Source organism: Canis lupus, chromosome 28 (assembly GCF_003254725.2).
Source record: "Canis lupus dingo isolate Sandy chromosome 28, ASM325472v2, whole genome shotgun sequence".
In the NCBI taxonomy this organism is placed as follows: domain Eukaryota; kingdom Metazoa; phylum Chordata; class Mammalia; order Carnivora; family Canidae; genus Canis; species Canis lupus.
In genome coordinates, this window is record NC_064270.1 from 36,075,734 (window position 1) to 36,094,024 (window position 18,291).

Sequence of the window (18,291 nt, forward strand, 5' to 3'; positions counted from 1 at the left end):
ACAGTGTGGGATGGGAGGGGATTTGAAGTAGTCACACGAATGAACACTTCTTCCTTAAGGTACTTAGGCCTTTATTTTTAGTTACTTTCTACTTATGGCAAGAGATACTGATTCTCCTTTTCAAAAACATCTTCCTTTTTTAAACATCTTGTATTTTTTTAATATTTTTTTAAAAAGATTTTATTTATTTGTTTATTTGAGAGAGAGAGAGAGACAGAGAGAGAGAGAGTATGAGCAAGGAGAGGGAGGGGCAGAGGGAGAGGGAGAAGCAGGCTCCCCACTGAGCAGGGCGCCCACACAGAGCTTGATCTCTGGACCCTGAGATCATGACCTGAGCTGAGGACAGATGCTTAACTGACTGAGCCACCCAGGTGCCCCTTAAATTTTTTGATTAAAAATATATAAGCAGAGCACCTGGGTGGCTCAGTCGGTTGGGGGTCCAGTTGGGTCAGCTCAGGTCACCATCTCAGAGATGTGGGATGGAGCCATGTTTTGGGCTCTGGTCTCAGTGGGCAGTCTGCTTATTCCTCTCCCTTCCCTGCTTGCTCTCTCTCTCTGTCTCTCTCTGTCTCTGTCTCTCTCTGTCTCTGTCTCTCTCTCTCTCTCTCTCTCAGATAAATACATAAATAAAATGTTTAAAAAATATTAAGCCTATGATGGCACAAGTGGTGGTGGGTGTGGCAAAAGTCCTCAGAGTGGCAGGACAGGGAGTGGTTTTAGAACCCGTGGCCCCAGTTTCACCCTCTCTTACCACTTATGCCTTTCTCTGGAGCTGTTTCCCAGTCTGTTGTCCTCCAGACTGTGCGGCCCTGGGAGTGGGGACAGCTCTTGGCCATTGCTGTGTGCGTCCAGGACCTGTGCTGTGCCTGGCAGGCAGTGGGTACACCACGCACACTTCCTGCCCCAAGCAGAGTCCTGCAGGCTCCCAGACCCTCTGCTGGGCCTAGGATACATCTGGCTTGGCCCAGAAGCCACTTCCTCATTGCCCGTGGTCCTGGCCCCTGGATGCCGGCCAAGGGACAGGGTGTGTGTGCCTGCCTGCATCGGGCTATGGCCCGCCTCCGAGGTCCTCACCCACTTATGGCTGAATTCTGCTCTCCCCGTGGCTCTGCAGAGCCTGCTCCTGCACTCAGGAGTGAAGAGTGCTTGTTGCTGAACGTGTTTGTGGGTCTCAGGCTTGTCCTCTTCTGGGGAGAGGGTCTGGGACTGGGCCTTCCATGATGCTGAACACTGGGTGGCTTGTGCAAGTTCAAGAAAAGGCTAATTGGGATTGGTCCTGACCCCAGGGTCACTCAGCTGCACCCTTGCACAAGCCAGATGGGTTGGTCCACAGGTCAGGGACATGAGTTTGTATTGCTCTGACAGTTCCTGCTGTAAGTGACTCCTGCAGCAGCCAGAAGAGAGGCTGAGTCACCCACGTAGTCACTCACCCATTCATTCATTCGACAAACATCTGTTAATAATAATAGCTAACAGGTTTTTAAAGATTTATTTATTTGAGAGGCAGAGAAAGAGCGTTCACGTGAGCAGCAGGAGGGGCAGAGGGAGAGAGAATCTGAAGCAGACTGAGTGCTGAGCGTGGAGCCTGACGCAGGGCCTGATCTCACAGCCCTGAGAACAGAACTGACCAAGAGTCGGTTGATTAACGGATTATGCCACCCAAGGGCCCCAACAGTAGCAAACATTGACTCGTTATGTTCCAGACAGCGAACAAAATGCTTGCCATACGGGTATCTGCCAATGAGAGGCTGTAATTAAGTGAGATAATGCCTGAGCTCAATGAGGGCTGTCTGTATTATTACTCTCAGCTCACTACTAGTAGCCGCAAGGGCCAGGGTCTGCACAGAGGATGCAGAAGGCTCCCTCCCAGGCTGAGGGGCAGTCGCAGATAATTACAGGGTCACGTAAGTCCAAGTAAATGCTGTCTCAGATGGAAGGGCTTCTGTGAGTACTACTGAGGGGGTGACCAACTGCCTGGGGAGTGGAATCCTCACCTGGCTGCCCTCTGACCTGGGCTGGGCTGGCGTTAGCCCCAGCCAGAATGAGAAATGTGTGGGGATGCAGTATTGGCTGAGGAAGGCTTCAGTTGAGGGGGACTCTCTCTGTGCTTGAGGCACATCTGTGTCCAGGGACCTGGAGAGAGTAGGGTGTGGCTGGAGCCAAGTAGAGAATAGTGTGGACCCTGGGAGCCCAGGTTAACACAGTGCTTATTGGGGCGGTGGGGGGCAGGTAGGCTGATGTGTGCCCGTGGGGTGGATAGTGAGCTGGGAGGGATAGTCTGGGTGCAGAGGCAGCCCCAGCAGGGGTGTCCTGGGCCCAGGCCACACCAGGCTGAGAAGAGCCAGCGGATGCCTCTGCCTGGATCTCCATCCAGTCATGGCACCGGGGCACTGACCACTGGCCTCTTCAGGAAGTTTGAATTTCACTATGAAGACACATGCAACTGTGTCTAACCCCTTCCAACAGGACAGGGATGTCCAGGTGGCCCTTATCTGGTCTGGGCGATGGGAGTCCACTGGCTTCATTGTGTACCTTTGGGCTGTTCGGACCTGGAAGCAGGGAGATCCCAGGAGCACCGGTCCCTGAGGGCTAGAAGTCTCAGGTCAGGCCCTGGCTGCAGCCCCTGACAGCCTCCTGGTCTGCAAGGTCAGCATTAGAACAAGGCCTGGCATATCCACGTAGCTTGGCTGCCATAGTCGGTCACATAGTTGAAGTCTGGGGTCTGACATTGGAATGATCGGGTTTAGTCTTGACTCTACTGCTTTCTAGCCGTGTGAACTCTGAGCAAGTGACCGAGAATCTTTAGGAGGCTGAGGTTCTTTTTCTAGACGTTGGGGATAACCGTAGCACATAACGCATAGGTTAGCGCGAGGATTAAATGCTCTTGGGGCATTAGTGGGAACATTCTCAGTAAATTGGCTGTTACCGTGCATGTGTTTAATCGGTGAATGTCGAAACTGTAAAAGACTTTCCAAATTCATCCCCTCCCCCTTTCATCGTAATTTGTTCTCTAGATCCAGTTTGTCCTCTCCCTAGTCCATGTGTCCCAAGCTCACCAGAGTGAGCCTCCTAAGGCACAGATTGGATCATGCTGGCCCCCTGGCTTGGCAGTCGCGGCCCTTCCCCGCAGACCCCATATCCCTCCACCACTCTTCACCTCACCCCCATCCTGCAGTCCCAGGCACGGAGCACCTTCCCTGCCTGGGTTACATCTCACGCAGTTCCTTTTTGCCCAGAATGACATGTCACCATCCTATCTCAGCTTCTCCCCAGACTGTCACCTCTTTGTCCACTTCCTCTGATTCCTCCAGGTAGTACAGATTTCTTTCTTCCAGACATACCCCCAAGCCTCTAGAGGCAGGAGCGTGGGGTGGTGTGTGTGTCTGAGCCCTGGACTGGCATCCCCAGAGCCTGCCCACAGCGGGCCTCCTGCAGGCTGGCTCTCACCTGGACTCCCCCGTGGCGGCTGAGAAGGAACCTCTGGGCCAAGGGATCCGGCTGTGGGGCTCAGAAGAGAAAGTGCTGCCTCTGCTGTTTGAATGTCAGGTGGCAAGAGCCAGGTCCTGGAGTGGGTCCAGCTGTCAGGGCTGCGGCCCACATGCTGTCCCTGGCTTTCCGGGTGACCCCGGGTGACCATGGAAGTTGGTGGGAAGCCTCCTTAGCTTCTGCGCAGGTGACCACCACAAGCCAGGGATGAGACACTTATTCTCACAGTTCTGGAAGCTGCAAATCTGAGGTCAAGCTGTCTGCAGGTCGGGTTCTCCCTGAGGCCTCTCTCCATGGCCACTGTCGTGGCCTTCCCTCTGTGCACATGCATCCCTCATGTCCGTCTGTGTGTCCAGATCTCCTCCTCCGGGAAGGACACCAATCAGGTTGGATCGGGGCCATCCCTAATGGCCTCAATTAACTTAATCATCGGTTAATGGATTGATTGAAGTATAATTAGTTTCAGGTGTACAGTGTAATGATTCACCAATTCTATATATTTCTCACTGTTCATCATCATCGGTGTCCTCTTGATCTCCTTGACGGATTTCACCCGTCCCCCTGCCCACCCGCCCTCTGGCAATCACCAGTTTGTTCTCTGTATTTAAGCATCTGTTTTTTGTCTCTTTTTTTTTTTTCTTTGTGTGTTTCTTTTCTTTTTTAGGATTTTTATTTTTTAGGAATCTCTACACCCAATGTGGGGCTCGAACTTGCAACCCCGAGATGAATGGTCACATTAATGACATTAATGGCCACTGCACCAGTCAGGCGCCCCCATGTTTTGTTTCTTAAATTCCAAGCGTGTGTGAAATCATACAGTATTTGTCTTTCCCTGACTTATTTAAGTTAGCTTTATTCTCTCTAGATCCATCACATTGTTGCAATGGCAAGATTTCATTCCTTTTTTTTTTTTTTTGCCTGAGTAATATTCCATTATGTATACACTGCATCTTCTTTTTTCCATTCATCAGTCAATGAACACTTGGGCTGCTTCCACATCTTGGCTATTGTAGATAATGCTGCAATAAACACAGGGGTGCACATATCCTTTTGAATTAGTGTTTTCTTTCTTTTTTTTTTTTTTTGGATAAATACCCAGTAATGGAATTACTGGATCATATGATATTTCTATTTTTAATTTTTTGAAGAACCCTGACACTGTTTTCCACAGTGGCTGAACCAGTTTGCATTCCCACCGACAGTGCAAGAGGATTCCTTTTTCTCCACATCCTTGCCAACACTTGTTATTTAGCCATTCTGACAGGTGTGAGTTGGCATCTTGTCATGGTTTTGATTTGCATTTGCCTGATGATGAGTGACGTTGAGCATCTTTTCATGTGTTTGTTGTTCATTGTGTGTCTTCTCTGGAAAAAAGCCTATTCAGGCCCTCTATTTGTAATGGAATTATTTTTTTTGGTTGTTGCTTTTTTGTTGTTGAGTTGTATAAGTTCTATATATAGTTTGAATATTAACCCCTTATTAGATAGATCATTTGCAAATATCTTCTCCCATTCAGTAGTTTGCCTTTTTTTTTTGTTTGTTTTTTTGTTATTGATGGTTTCCTTTGCTGTGCAAAAGCTTTTTATTTTGGTATAGTCCCAATAGTTTAATCTTGCTTTTGTTTCCCTTGCCCCAGGAGACATATCTAGAAAAATGTTGCTAAGGGCAATGTCAGAGAAATTACTGCCCATGTTTTCTCCTAGGAGTTTTATGGTTTCAGGTATCACATGCAGGTCTTAAATCCATCTTGTGTTTGTTTTTGTGTATGGTATAAGAAAGTTTCATTCTTCAGCATGTGGCTGTTCAGTTTTTTTCCCAGTGCCATTTGTTGAAGACTCAATCACCTTTTCACAAGCCTTATCTCCAAATAAAGTCACATTCTGAGGTACTAGGGGTTAGGGTTTCAACATATGAATTTTAGGGGATGCACAGCAGTGCCTAACAGCGAGTGCCCAAAGGATAACCAGGATGGTGTTGTCCAAAGAAGTAAGGGGGGGGGGAGACAAACCCAACAAATGCCCACTCTAACTCCTGACTACCTCTTCATGGAGCCATGAAGCCTATGACCCATGCCCACAGCAGTGAGCATGTGCAGAACCAGAGACAGGAAGGGTCTCATCTGAATAAGTTAAAAAGGAAGAGGCTAAGAGAATCTCAGAATTTCCCAGATGGAATAGGGTACCTTAGAGAGATCTACCACCAAACCCACCATGACAGGAACAGCTCCCAGTTCTAGGCACTTAACTCTGATTTTATGGTCTCCGTTTTTTTCCCCTCAATATTTTTTGTGTTTCCCTCTACCATTTGGGGTATATGGAGCATATTGATAATACTGCTTTAAGGTCCTTGTATCTGTGTCTGTTTCTACTGATCGATATTTTCCCCCTGGTTATGGGCCATATTTTCCTGTATCTCTGCACACCTGGTCACTTTTGGTAGGATGCCCGACATCATGCCATTTTACATTGTCGGGGGCTAGATTTTATTGTATTCTTTTAGATAGCATTGGACTTTGTCCTAGAGCTATTAAGTTACTGGGGCTCAGTTTCATTCTTTTGAGCTTGTTTTTCAGCTTATTGTTGTCTAGAGCAGCCTTGGGTTTGGGGATAATGTAGCCTCACTGCAAAGGTGTGATCCTTTGGAGGACCATCCCTGTCCCACTCTATATTTTGAGCTCTTTGCACCCTGCGCGGAGGGATCACTAAGTACTGTGTGAGCTCTGGGAATTATGTGGGGCCTGCTACTTTCTGGTATTTCTTTTATGAAGTTTTAATCCATATATGCATAGTATTCTAAGACTCAGGGCAGCCCATTTGCAGATCTCTGGGATTCTCTGTGTGGGCAGGCCCATCCTCCTGGGGACTCTGCCCTGCAAGTCCTAGCAGCTGTGACTTCTTTGAACTCCAATTTCCATCTCCAGTGAGTGACCTGCCCCCAGGCTTGGTAGAGTACTGTTCCCTGGGCTGCAACCCCAAAACTGCCTCTAGGAAGCGAGTAACTGTACAGCACACTCCATTCATTCACCTACTATCAGGGATCATAGTTGGGGACAGCCTAATATCTGGTGCCTGAAAACCGTTCATTTATGCGGAGCCCACACCATCATTAGGCTCTGCTACCATTATCTCATTAAATCTTCACAACACCTTAAAAATCAGACTATTTTAAAGAGTGGCCAGGTACCTTTCCCAGAATCAGACAGCTGCTGAGGTCTTGGCCATGATGTCTGGTAGATTCTACGACCACTGTCCTGCACCATCAGAGGACCTTGAGGTTCACGGGGTGGGGGGCACTCCACTCGTGAGGGCATCCAGCCTCTAAGGGCAAGACCTCGATGCCTTGCCACCCGGATCTAGGGCTCCTTTGATTTCAGGACACTCGATCTCCTGCAGGTACCCTGTCCCCTGGCTCCGGAGCTCATTTCTTTGTATACTCAGTGTGGGAAGGACTGCTTGGTGTGCATTTATATTCACAGTCACATTAGCCCACAAGGTACACTGGTACAGGAGGCAGCATCCTCTACTGACCTACATATTTGCTTTATGGCGCTGGTTGAAGTTTAACACCCGGGGTCAGCCTTCATAATCTTCCTGGAGGATGCTGAGCAGTGGGAGGTGAGGCAGAGGCTGAGATGTCAGAGCGAGGTCAGTCCAGGCTACTGTTGGGTTTTAAATCTCTGACCCTTCCTTTCTCCCATTTTTATTTTATTTTATAAAAAATTTCAAACATATAAAAAGTAGAGGTGAAACACTCATAGACCTTCCACCTAGATTGAACAATTTCATTTTTTTTTTTTTGCTTTCGTTGCGATATTTTAAAGTGTACGTGACGAGCACAATGACAGTTCACTTCTAAACACTTCAGCAGTCACCTCAACAGTAGAAGGGCACTTTTTGACACAACCACAATAATACCACAATCACCTTTGATAAAATAAATAATAATTTAAAAATATCATCTAAGACTGGTTCATAGTTAACATCTCTCTCGTCTTTAACATCTTTTAGCGTGTGTTTTAAAAAAGTAGCAGGCGGTCAACAGCTGTACTTTGCATTTGAGTGTCATATTTCTTAAGTCTTTCGAAATCTACAATGGTTCTTTCCTATCCGTCCATTTTTTTTTTTCTGTAAGATTTTCTTGTTGATGACATCAGACCGGGGTCCTGTAGAAGGTCCCACCTTGTATCTTTGTCTGAGTGTATTTCATGTTATGTCATTTAACTTGTTTCTTGATCATCTCTGTAAACTGAATGTTAGATGTAAAATCTTGAGGATACCTTTTTTTGTGCTAGGTCACCTTGTGTACTGTGCCCACACACCTGGTCATCTAATATGACGTGGATATCTGCCATTGGCTCAAAGGGGCAGCAGCTAGATGCCTCACTGCAAGACCATGTTCCTCCCCAGCCTGTAGTCACACCCCTTTGTTGAGGTGTATAAAAAACCCCACATCCAGGTCCTGTTCTCCTCTATATCACCCACTGCCAATAATTTTTTTTAAAGATTTTATTTATTTATTCATGAGAGATACAGAGAGAGGCAGAGACAGGCAGGCAGAGGGAGAAAGAGGCTCCCCACAGGGAATCCCAACGTGGGATTTGATCCAGGGGCCCTGGAATCATGCCCTGAGCTGAAGGCAGACGCTCAACCACTGAGCCATCCAGGAATCCCCACCCACTGCAAATAATTATTTCTCCCTAATGACTGGCATCTGCAGTGGGCAAGATTTTGCTGAACATACCTCCTGAATTTGTACTGTAAATAAGGAGGTCACTAGTCTGAACTCCGACTGATGCTTAGGAGTGGGACATTTGGGAACTCCAGAGCTCTTGGACAGATCACACCCACAAGCACAGCATAGACCTAAGTCCTGCACGAGGCCTGGCAGGTGTGGCTGAGATCCGTGGCCCGGGCTTGTGGACTCAGGAGTTAAAAATGCCAACTGGCCACAACACGCGAGACTCCCGGAACTGGAGATGTAGCCAGTCCCGAGCTCATGTAACCGTGGGGCCAGGAGCCAGGGCCATGGACTTGATTTAGAACCACTGCTGGAGTCGGCCAGGGAATGCTGACAAACCTCAGAGCTGCAAAAACCGTGGCCACATGCACAAGATCTCAGCCAAGCTCGGGCACACTTTTCAATAATGGGACCAAAGGCTTCGTGTCTCAGGCACACAGTCCATGGTCCATCTGGAGTTTTAAAGATCCGATTTAGAAATTCATTTATATGACAGTCTTACAACCATATGCAAGTATGTATTTGTTTATATATTTGGTGGGTCACCTTTATCAGAGTGCCAGTGGCCACTGTTCTAGAATGTGGACCATGAAGTTATTAGGCAAAGAACCTAGAGGTAGCATGCGAGGGGGAAGCCAACCATAGTTACGGTGTCTTATGTGTGCAGCCGGTCTCCTGTGATCCTCAGAAGAGCCCCCATGAGGTTGGCATCATTACCCCTAGTTTCTATGTAGGGAGCTCAGAACAGAATGATCAGAAATGAAAAGAGAATGGCCACCCTGCTGCAGCGCAGGCCCAGGCCTCCTGAGTGTGTGTGTGTGTGACTCTGTGACTGTGAAGCCTCTGGGCTTTCACTTTATCGCTCATCTTCCCCAATGTGTAGCCGCACAAGCAAAACTGAAATTGGTCATAGAAGATAAGGTAAGTACCACCAAAATTTGTTTGCCAGGTGTTCTCTGCAGAATCAGAATTCCTAGCAAGACCCTTCCTCTGCAGGCTCATTTTGTGTCCCTTTTCTCATTTTTTTTCCCCAGATGCTTCAGTCGTTCAGTTCCTTGAAGGAGATGTGTTCCTTTCCACCCCAGGGCCTTTGTACAAGCTGTTCCCTCAGCAGTTCACCTAGTTAGTTTCTGCTTGTCCTTAAAGTTTGGGCTTGTGTTGCTTTCTCCCGGAAGCCCTTCCTGACCCGGATGGAGGTCAGGCCACCATGCCACCTGTCTTGGGGCACCCTTCTTCTCTTGGACAGCCCCTTTACAGTTGCTTCTCTTTCAGTGGTCAGAGTCACAGGCCGTGTGTTCAGGGCCTGAGCCCCTGAGGTTTCTCTTTCTCCACAGGGGCTTCGAGTGCATGCAGGAGCCCAGGTGCCTTTCCTCTGCGGGATTCAAGTTCCTTACTAGTAGAATAAGGACCGTAACTTTCTGTGCATCTGTGGTTGACACCCCCCGGACTCTCAAGTCACACCTCATCCTCTCCTATGCAGCAGGTTCTCTCCCCCACGCAGACTGAAAAGCTCCTAGGGCTTCCAAAGTGTATTTAGTCTGCATCCTGGGTGGGATGCTGAGATTTCCCTGGCTCAGAGTAGCCCCAAGGGCAGGCAAGGGCACCCTCTACAGCAGAACGGTGGCCCGCCTGGCTTTCCCCAGGCCCTTGTGGCGCCCTCCCCCCCAGCTCTGCCACCCTATGCCCTTCCTACCCCGTGGAGCCTTTCCTCCTTTTACCTAACCCTTCCTCCAAGCCTTGAAGACTCCCAGCCCCAGGGCCATTGTCATGGTTCTTGGCAGGAGAGGACAACCAGTTAATACGATTCCGAATTAACTCCACGTACTGAGCTGCCTGTATTCTGAGGATTTCTCCTTTCTCTGTTTCTTGGTTTTAACTTCTTGTTCTTTCCTGAAATCATGGTGAAAAATAGAGACGTGTATTTTAAGTTTTTTTTTTTTTTTTTTAAGATTTTATTTATTCATGAGAGGCACACACACAGAGAGGCAGAGACACAGGCAGAGGGAGAAGCAGGCTCCCCGTGGGGGGCCCGACGCAGGACTCGATCCCAGGACCCCGGGGTCACGCCCTGAGCCAAAGGAAGACCTTCAACCCCTGAGCCACCCAGGCGCCCCTGTTTGAAGTTTTTCCTTGGAGAAGTGTGAAGCCCCATTATTTATTGGTGTGGACACGGCCAGGGTGTGAGAACCCGCCTGCAGGGTGAAGGCCCCTTTCCACAGAGCCCCTGTGCGTCTGCTCTGGCTCCTCTCCCGCTTCCTCAGTTTCCCTCCTGCACACACTCGCACTCGTGTCTGCGAGCCCAAGGAGGACGGGGTCGCTGGGCCTCGGCGGGGCTTCTCTGGGTCACTGCCCTCATTCCACACGCAAGCGAGGGGTCACCTCCCTGGGAAGCCCCCGCGACCAGCCCCGCGCCCCCCCTTCCCGCCCCGAGCTCGGAGCTCCCCTTCCCACCCGCGGCTCCTCCGCGTCTCCTCCTCCCCCAACGGGCAGGTGCTCACTCTGAGTTCAGAGTGGGGGGACCCTGTGCGCCGCTCCGGGAGGCCCCCCTCGCGGTCCCCGTGCCCGTGCGGGGAGGACCCCAAGCCCCGCAGATCGCCCCCTTGTCGCTGCCCCCCACCCCCCCACCCCGCCCACGGCGCCCCCCTGTCGTGCTGGGACCGCCTGGCCCCCAGGAGGCCTCCGGGACCCGGGGTGCCCGCGGGTCGGGGTCGACGTACCCGTGGGTCGGGGTGCGGGTCCCCGTGGGTCGGGGTGCGGGTCGGGGTCCCCGCGGGTCGGGTCGAGGTGGGGGTCGGGGTGGGGGTCCCCGCGGGTCGGGGCAGGGGGTCCCCGTGGGTCGGGGCCGGGGTGGGGGGTCCCCGCGGGTCGGGGCCGGGGTGGGGGGTCCCCGCGGTCGGGGTGGGGGTGGGGGTGGGGGCGGGGGGGTCCTCGCGGGTCCAGGTGGGGTCGGGGTGGGGGTGGGGGCGGGGGCGGGGTCTGGGCGGGGTATCCCCGCGGTCGGGGTCGGGGCGGGGGTCCCCGCGGGTCGGGGTCGGGTCGGGGGGTCCCCGCGGTCGGGGTCGGGGTCGGGGTCGGGTCGGGGGGTCCCCGCGCAGGGCCGGGGCTCGGGGCCGCAGCCCCGCCGCCTCCCGCGGGCGCTCCCGGCCGTTCCCATCCGGCCCGCGACGCCCCGCCCGCCCCGTCCCACATGACGCCGCCTCCGCCGCAAACTTTTTCCTCCCATCCTGGGGCGGCTCGGAGGGAATGGAAGATGGCGGCCTAGGCGCGGAGTTTCCTGCCGGGCGGCGGCTGCGGCGGCGCCATGACGCGCTGGGTGCCCACCAAGCGGGAGGAGAAATACGGCGTCGGTGAGCGGGGGCGGGGGCGGCGGCGGGGGCGGGGGGGGCGCCCCGAGCGGCTGCCGGCGGCCCCAGAGCGCGGGAGGCGGCCGGGACACGCGCCCCGGTCCCCCCAGTCCCCCCGGTCCCCCCGGTCCCCCCGGTCCCCCCCGTCCCCCCGGCCCCGCGCACCGGCCGGCGGCGCAGCCCTGCAGCCTCGGGGCCCCGCGGGGCGCGCTCGCACCCCCCGCCCGGCCGCATCCTTGGGGGGCTCTGCGGGGCTGCGCCCGAGGGCTCGCTCGGGGAGGGCGGCGGCTGCAAGCGGCGGGCGGGGGGGGGCGGGAGCTGCGGGCCCGCGGCGGGACAGCCTGGGCTCGCCGCCCTCTGGGGTCCCCGCAGCGCCGGGGCAGTCGGGCGGCGGGTCGCGGGGGAGCGAGCGAGGCCGCCCCGACGGCGCCCTCCCCCCTCCCCTCCCCTCCCCTCCCTCCCCTCCCCCTCCCCTCCCCCCTCCCGGGGGCTGCCCCCCCCCCCCACGCCTGACTTTGGTGACCTCGGTCCCTCCCGGGGCCCCTGTCGCCCGCTCCCGGGGTGCCAGGCCTGGCCCCACAGCTGGGCTGCTCCGACCTGGGGAAGCCTCCGGGCGGCCCTGGCCCTCGGGGCCCTCAGTGACCGGCTTGTCCCCACCCCCAGCTGTGGACAGTGCCGCGGTGGGCCCCGATCCACCTGCTCCACCTGCAGGGCCGCGGGAGGGGAGGGGAGGGGGCCCTCCGCCTCGCTCCAGGGACCCCTGCGGCCGGGCTCTCTTCCCTCCCCGTTTGTAGCGACGAGGAGGCGGAGGCTCAGACAGGGGCACAGAGGTCAGCGGCACAGGTGGCCTTTAGGGCTCCGAGTGTGTAAGCAGCGCCCTGGGTGCCTCCGTGTGGCTTCGTCTCAGCCGTCCTGATAGACACGTCGGGTCCCTCTGCAGCTCACGGAGGAGGTGTGGGGTGCACATTCTGTCCGTCCAGGACTGCTTCAAGGTGTGGTGGCCCTGGGGGTCCCCGCCGTGGAGAGCTCGCCGGAGGTGTGTGAGGAGTGAGCCGAGGACGGGGACACGGCAGGGACAGGTGGAGGGGGGCCTGGAGTGCAGGGGCAGGGAGCAGAGGAGCCCGACCGCAGACAGCCCTGTGGAGGAGGCAGGCAGCAGCTCTAGCTCTGGCCAAGGGCTTGCCTTCCCCCTCCCTGTGCACTGGGACACTGCAAGTGTCAAGTGTCAAGTGCCACTCCCACTTGACAGGGGCAGAGAGAAACTCCAGTGTTCACACCTCTGCTGAGTGCTACTTCTGGGATGGGACTCTGGCTGGGGAACTTAGGCCATCGCATGGAGGCCAGGAGATGGGGAGGGGCTTCTCCCTGGAGCACAACATTTTTGATACCTGACACCTTTCCTTGGCTCCCAGGGTGACCTGCTGGTGTCAGGGAGGACACTGTAGGTGTGGCACCTGTTGAGCTGCATGACTGTCCCATGGAGAGGACCAAAGGGAGCACCCCGTGACAGAGTGAGCGGGGTCTCCTTGCTGGGGAGGTGACCCTGGGCAAGAACATGGCTGTGTCCCCTCCCCACAAACCTCCTCCCACAACTTCCAGAAGTTTCGCTAGCGTTCACTGTGGTGACTTCTGACATCACACCTTTGGCTAATTGTGGTTTTAAGAAAAGTCTGTGCTGGAAAGTTTCCAAAGGACAGCGTCCTGGATGGTTTTGCCAGGCAATGCGAGGAACCAGGTGCGCACGGCAGTCTGGTGGAGGAGAGAGTGGCCCGCTAGGCTTGGTTTCACCAGGGCAGAGCCCAGGCAGCCGAAGGCACTAGAAGGCCCTAGAAGGGACAGGACAGCACAGCACAGCGTGTTCAGCATCAGAAGGAGCTTTCAGTGACCAGAGTCCCGTCAGGCAACTCCTGATTCTGGGCAGAAGGCAAGGCGAGCGAGGATGCGCACATCCGGGTCAGCCCAAGCTCTTCACTGTTCTGGGAGTTGGCACTGGGGGGTCCCATTGGTTCGCCGGAAGGGAAGCCAGCAGTGCTGGGGGGCAGGGATTCATTCGCATTAGCTAACAGGCTGTTTCCGCCCAAGGGAAAAGTACTGGCCATCCCCCTTACCAACCACAGCGTTTTTTGGGGGAGCCTAACAACAGGGCTGTGTTTCCTCCGAGGGCTGTGGCGGGTCGTGGGTGGGCCTTGCTTCCACTCCGGCCACTGGATTGGCGGCATGAATGAATCACGAGGGGAAAGAAAATGATAAAACTCCATCTCATTTGGAAACATGAATCACAGCTCATTGTTTGCATGTACTTGGAATCTGTCAGAAGCATTGTTTGTAAATGAGACACTTTATTTTTTTGCAAAATGGGGAAAAGAGTAAACAGCTGATCTGTTGCTTCCTCAGCAAGGCAGGAACTGCTGGTCTCTCCCCAGGCCCCCCATTTATTCCAGTGTGGGTTGGGGTTGCCCCCAGGAAATTTTCCAGCCTGTTAATGTCTCCCCCTGGGCTTGAGTTGAGTGGGTCAGTGTTTACAGATTTGGTTAATTAACACAGGGAGGAATTTTGACTTGCCTTCACGGGAGTGCGGTGGTGGTGGTGGGGGGAAGCTTGGCACAGGTGAACTTTTCCATCATCCCCCAGCTAGGCAGAGTCTGAGGTCTCAACGCTAATAAAACTATTATTGGTCCTGTTCCTAAAATGAGGTAAAAAGATGCAGTGTGTTTTAGAGTCACACCTGAGAATGGTGCGCTCACCTCTCTTGGTGTGAAGGTCAGAATAACGGCCCTCAAAATGTCCATGCCCTAACCCCCAGACCGCGTAAATGCGTTCTGTGACATGGCCGAAAGGGCTTTGCAGATGGGGTTAACGTAATGAAACAGAGTTGGAGAGATGACGTTGCATTAGCTACATGGGCCCCCAAAGCAGAGAACTTTTCTCTGGCTGGTCACAGAAGAGTGGATTAAGAGGTTCCAAGCCTGGGCAGGGTCCCACGCAAGGTTGCTGGCCCTGAGATGTAAGAGCTTGCTTGCAGGGACCAGAGGAAGCCCAGGGAGCTCAGGGCAGCCCCCCAGCTGGCAACCAGCAAGGAAATGTGGACCTCAGCCCTGCAGGTACAACCGGATCCTGCTCGCACCCCGACTGAGCCTGAAAAGGGATCCATCCCTTCCTGAGCTCCCGACGAGAGCCCAGCTGGCCAACAGCTGGACTTGGAGACCCAGAGCCACTGAGTGTCTGACCTGGGGAGCTGTGAGATTATCCCTGGGGACCCTTTGAAGCTGCTCAGGGAGTGGTGGTTAAGACGGCAATAGAAAAACCAGCAGAAGCGTGGGAGAGTGAGGTTTGTTATGGAGGAGGTGGAACCCCAGTGGATCCAATGTGGGTGCTTAATTCTGGCCTTTCGACGGAGAGCTCAAACGGGAGGTGGGTGTTGGTGCTGCAGACACTTTAGCTCCTGGCTCTTACTCCTTCTGTGGCCCCTAAGCCCCTTCCTGTTTCCCCATCTGGAAGGTGGAGCTAAGCCTGCCTACCACAAAGACTGAGGACGATGATGCCTTGAGATGATGATGTTGGCAGAGCAGGGGGGCATCATGTTTGAGATCAGCCAAGCGCTCAATGGCGCGTTGCTTTTATTAATTTTTTATTTAATAAAGTGCGGTTCAGAAATGTAGTGACAACTGATTTTGGATTTGACAGGCACGGTTGCTGCAAGAATACTTTTCTTCAAAAGTTGATTTCTTAGTGGTGTGTTCTGCCCCTCTATTGGGGGAAAGGCGCGTGTGCTTGGTGCTGGGGAGCATGACTTGTGTGTATTTAGATTAGTTCTGAGTGATGATAACTGCTAGCTAGGAGTAGTGTAATATCCAAATAAATTTGGGAGTGTGGGAGTTGTGGAGAGATCTCTTTTGTTATCTGGAGTAGCAAGCAAGCTGCTACTTTGGGGAAAAAAAATTAGATTTGATTGTAAGTAAATAGAAATGCAGGCATTTTCATTCACTGGAGTTGCAGAAAAACCAAATTAGGGCATATTATATTTCCTACAAACCCTATTTTGCTTTGGAAACATTATAAAAAATTTAAATTTATTGTGCCAATGTTTGCCTCGAATATCACATCTTATCAGGGCTGTCTAGGATTTGTGAATAGTTCCTTGTTACCTTTCTTCCATCTATGAGTACTTCCTTATCTTTTTATTTATTTCTTCTTTAATGCTGTATTTTCAGATAATTATAAGCACATACCTTTTTAAAGAAATAATACAACTGGGACGCCAGGGTGGCTTACTGGTTGAGTGTCTGCCTTTGGCCCAGGGAATGATCTTGGATTCCCCGGGATCGAGTCTTACATCGGGCTCCTTGCATGGAGCCTGCTTCTCCTCCATCTGCCCGTGTCTCTGCCTCTCTCTGTCTTTGATGAATGAATAAAATCTTAAAAAAAAAAAAAGAAATAATACAACAGAGACCCCATAGACCCCATTACCAGTTTCCCCCAAACCAGAGCCCAGGATATTGACCTGGATGCAATCCAGGTACAGAGCATTGCCATCCCCCAGGACCCTCTTCTTGTCCTTTCATAGTCACACCCACCTCGCCCCTCCTTCTTGCATAAACCCTGGCCACTAGTAGTCTCTTCTCTATTTCTTTAGTTTTATCATTTCAAGAATGTTCCACAAGTGGAATCCTACCGTATGAAGCCTCTTTGGATTATTTTTTTCCACGCCACATAATTCTCTCGACATGCATCAGGTGGTTGTGTGTATCCGCAGGTGGTTCCTTTTCAACGCCGAGTGGTGTTCCGTGGCATGGATGTACCACAGATGGATTAACCATTCACCTGTTGAAGGACATCTGGGTTTTGGCTGTTATGAATAAAGCCACTATGAACATTTATGCACAGGTTTTCATGTGAACACAAGTCTTCCTTTTCTGGGATAAGTGCCCAGGAGTGCCATTGCTGAGATGTATGTGGTTGCGTGTTTGGATTTTTAAACTGCCAAACTATTGCAGACTAGTTGCAGCATTTTGCGTTCCCACTGGCAACATATGGTTCTCCCTGCCAGACTTCCTTGTTGTCCCTCTTGTCTATTTTAGCCAGTCTGATCCAGTGTGGTCGTACATCGTTGTGGTTTGCATTTGCATTTCCCTCTTTGCAGCCCCTCCTTGAAGAGTGTCTTGGTGTAATTTGGGAGATGGGCCTGTGGGCTGCTGCATGAGCTGCGCTGCTGGGGGAGGCTGCTGACAGAGGAGGTGCTTGCAGAGGTGCAGAAGGAGCGGGGCCACCACGCTGTGCAGTTGTCCAACATGTTAGGGAGCTGAGTTCTGTTGGAAGAGGAGATCATGGGGTGGGAGGCCAGTAGGGCTGTCCAACAGTGTGGACATAGAAACACTGCCTTAGGGCAGCTCTGGTGGCTCAGCGGTTTAGCGCTACCTTCAGCCCAGGGCATGATCCTGGAGACCCTGGATCAAGTCTCACATCAGGCTCCCTGCATGGAGCCTGCTTCTCCCTCTGCCTGTGTCTCTGCCTCTCTCTGTGTCTCTCATGAATAAATAAATAAAATCTTAAAAAGAAAAAAAAGAAAGAAACACTGCCTTACACCGCTGGCTGATCGCCAGGCACGGTGTTCAGACTCCTCCTGGGTGTCTGGAGAAGGTCTCTGAGAGGTAAGCCCTGAGGAGGGGACCCAGAATTTGAGTTTTAGCCGTGGTGTGGCCACTCTTTGTTGATGTGACCTGGGGCATTGTCTTTGAGGCTCTCCTAGCTGGTTCCAAGTTTTCAAAATGGAAGGATGATGCTTGGCCTTGTCTGTAAGGTCAGGCTGATGGGAGGTCCCAGGAGCTAAAGACCTTAAGGCTCCTTGGAAACATTGTTACACCAATAGCAGTAGCATTGTTGCTAAGTTTGCTCTTATTTATAAGGTGGGAAGAGCTTTGGGACCCTCCCTCAAGTCCACATATAAAATGTGTATTAGTTGGCTGCCGGATCAAAGTACTGCTCTGAGGGGCTTAGGCAGGAATTTATTTTCTCAGTTCTGGAGGCTGGGAGTCCAAGGTGTTGGTGGGGTAGCTTCCCTCAGACCTTTCTGTGGTGTGTGGATGGCTGCCTTCAGTGGGCCCTCACGGGGTCTTCTCCGTGGGGTCTGTGTCCTCACCCCCTCTTCTTGGATGAGGGCCCACCCTCATGACTTCCTTACCTTCATCATCTCTTTATTTTTATTATTTATTTATTTATAGATTTTATTTATTTTCATGAGAGACACAGAGATAGAGGCAGAGACACAGGCAGAGGCTGATGCAGGACTTGATTCCAGGACCGCGGGATCATGAACTGAGCCAAAGGCAGACGCTCAACCACTGAGCCACCCAGGCGTCCCTTCATCATCTCATTAAAGACCCTATTTGCAATACATTCTGGGTTAATGGTGGGGGTGGAACTAAAGCGTTTGAATTTTGGGCGACATAACCCATAACAGGATTGTCACAAGTCAGACTTTCCCTCTGAATCTTAGTGATGCTTTTGGTGGTCACCATCTGAGTGAATTTGTTTTTTTCTTCTGCAGGGTTGTGGGTCCCCAGTTCCTTGGGGATGCCTGGAAGAAGGGAGGAGGGAGCTGGGAGCTTGGAGCTCCCAGTGTAAACCCTGCCCCCCCCCCCCCCCCCCCCAAGGCTCACAGAATCTAATTTAAAGAATCGAATTAGTGTCTGTGTTCAGCCCTGGAAATTTCTTGTAATCAAATTAC

The 18,291-nt window shown here is 52.6% G+C and overlaps 1 protein-coding gene and 1 long non-coding RNA gene across 3 annotated transcripts in view; both read left to right on the forward strand.

The window, feature by feature from the left end:
* The first annotated feature begins 11,403 nt into the window (after positions 1-11,403).
* Positions 11,404-18,291, forward strand: part of DOCK1 (dedicator of cytokinesis 1) — a 494,693-nt gene continuing 487,805 nt past the window's right edge. For both annotated transcript variants that reach the window (XM_025467625.3, XM_025467626.3), the window contains exon 1: positions 11,404-11,570. In XM_025467625.3, the coding sequence (XP_025323410.1) occupies positions 11,525-11,570 (46 nt within the window). In that variant the 5' untranslated portion in view covers positions 11,404-11,524. The remainder of the gene's footprint in view (positions 11,571-18,291) is intronic.
* On the forward strand, positions 12,116-15,196 carry LOC112672501 (uncharacterized). The gene is made up of 3 exons (XR_003144319.3): positions 12,116-12,603; positions 12,980-13,078; positions 13,286-15,196. It is a non-coding gene; the product is annotated as an uncharacterized LOC112672501 (long non-coding RNA).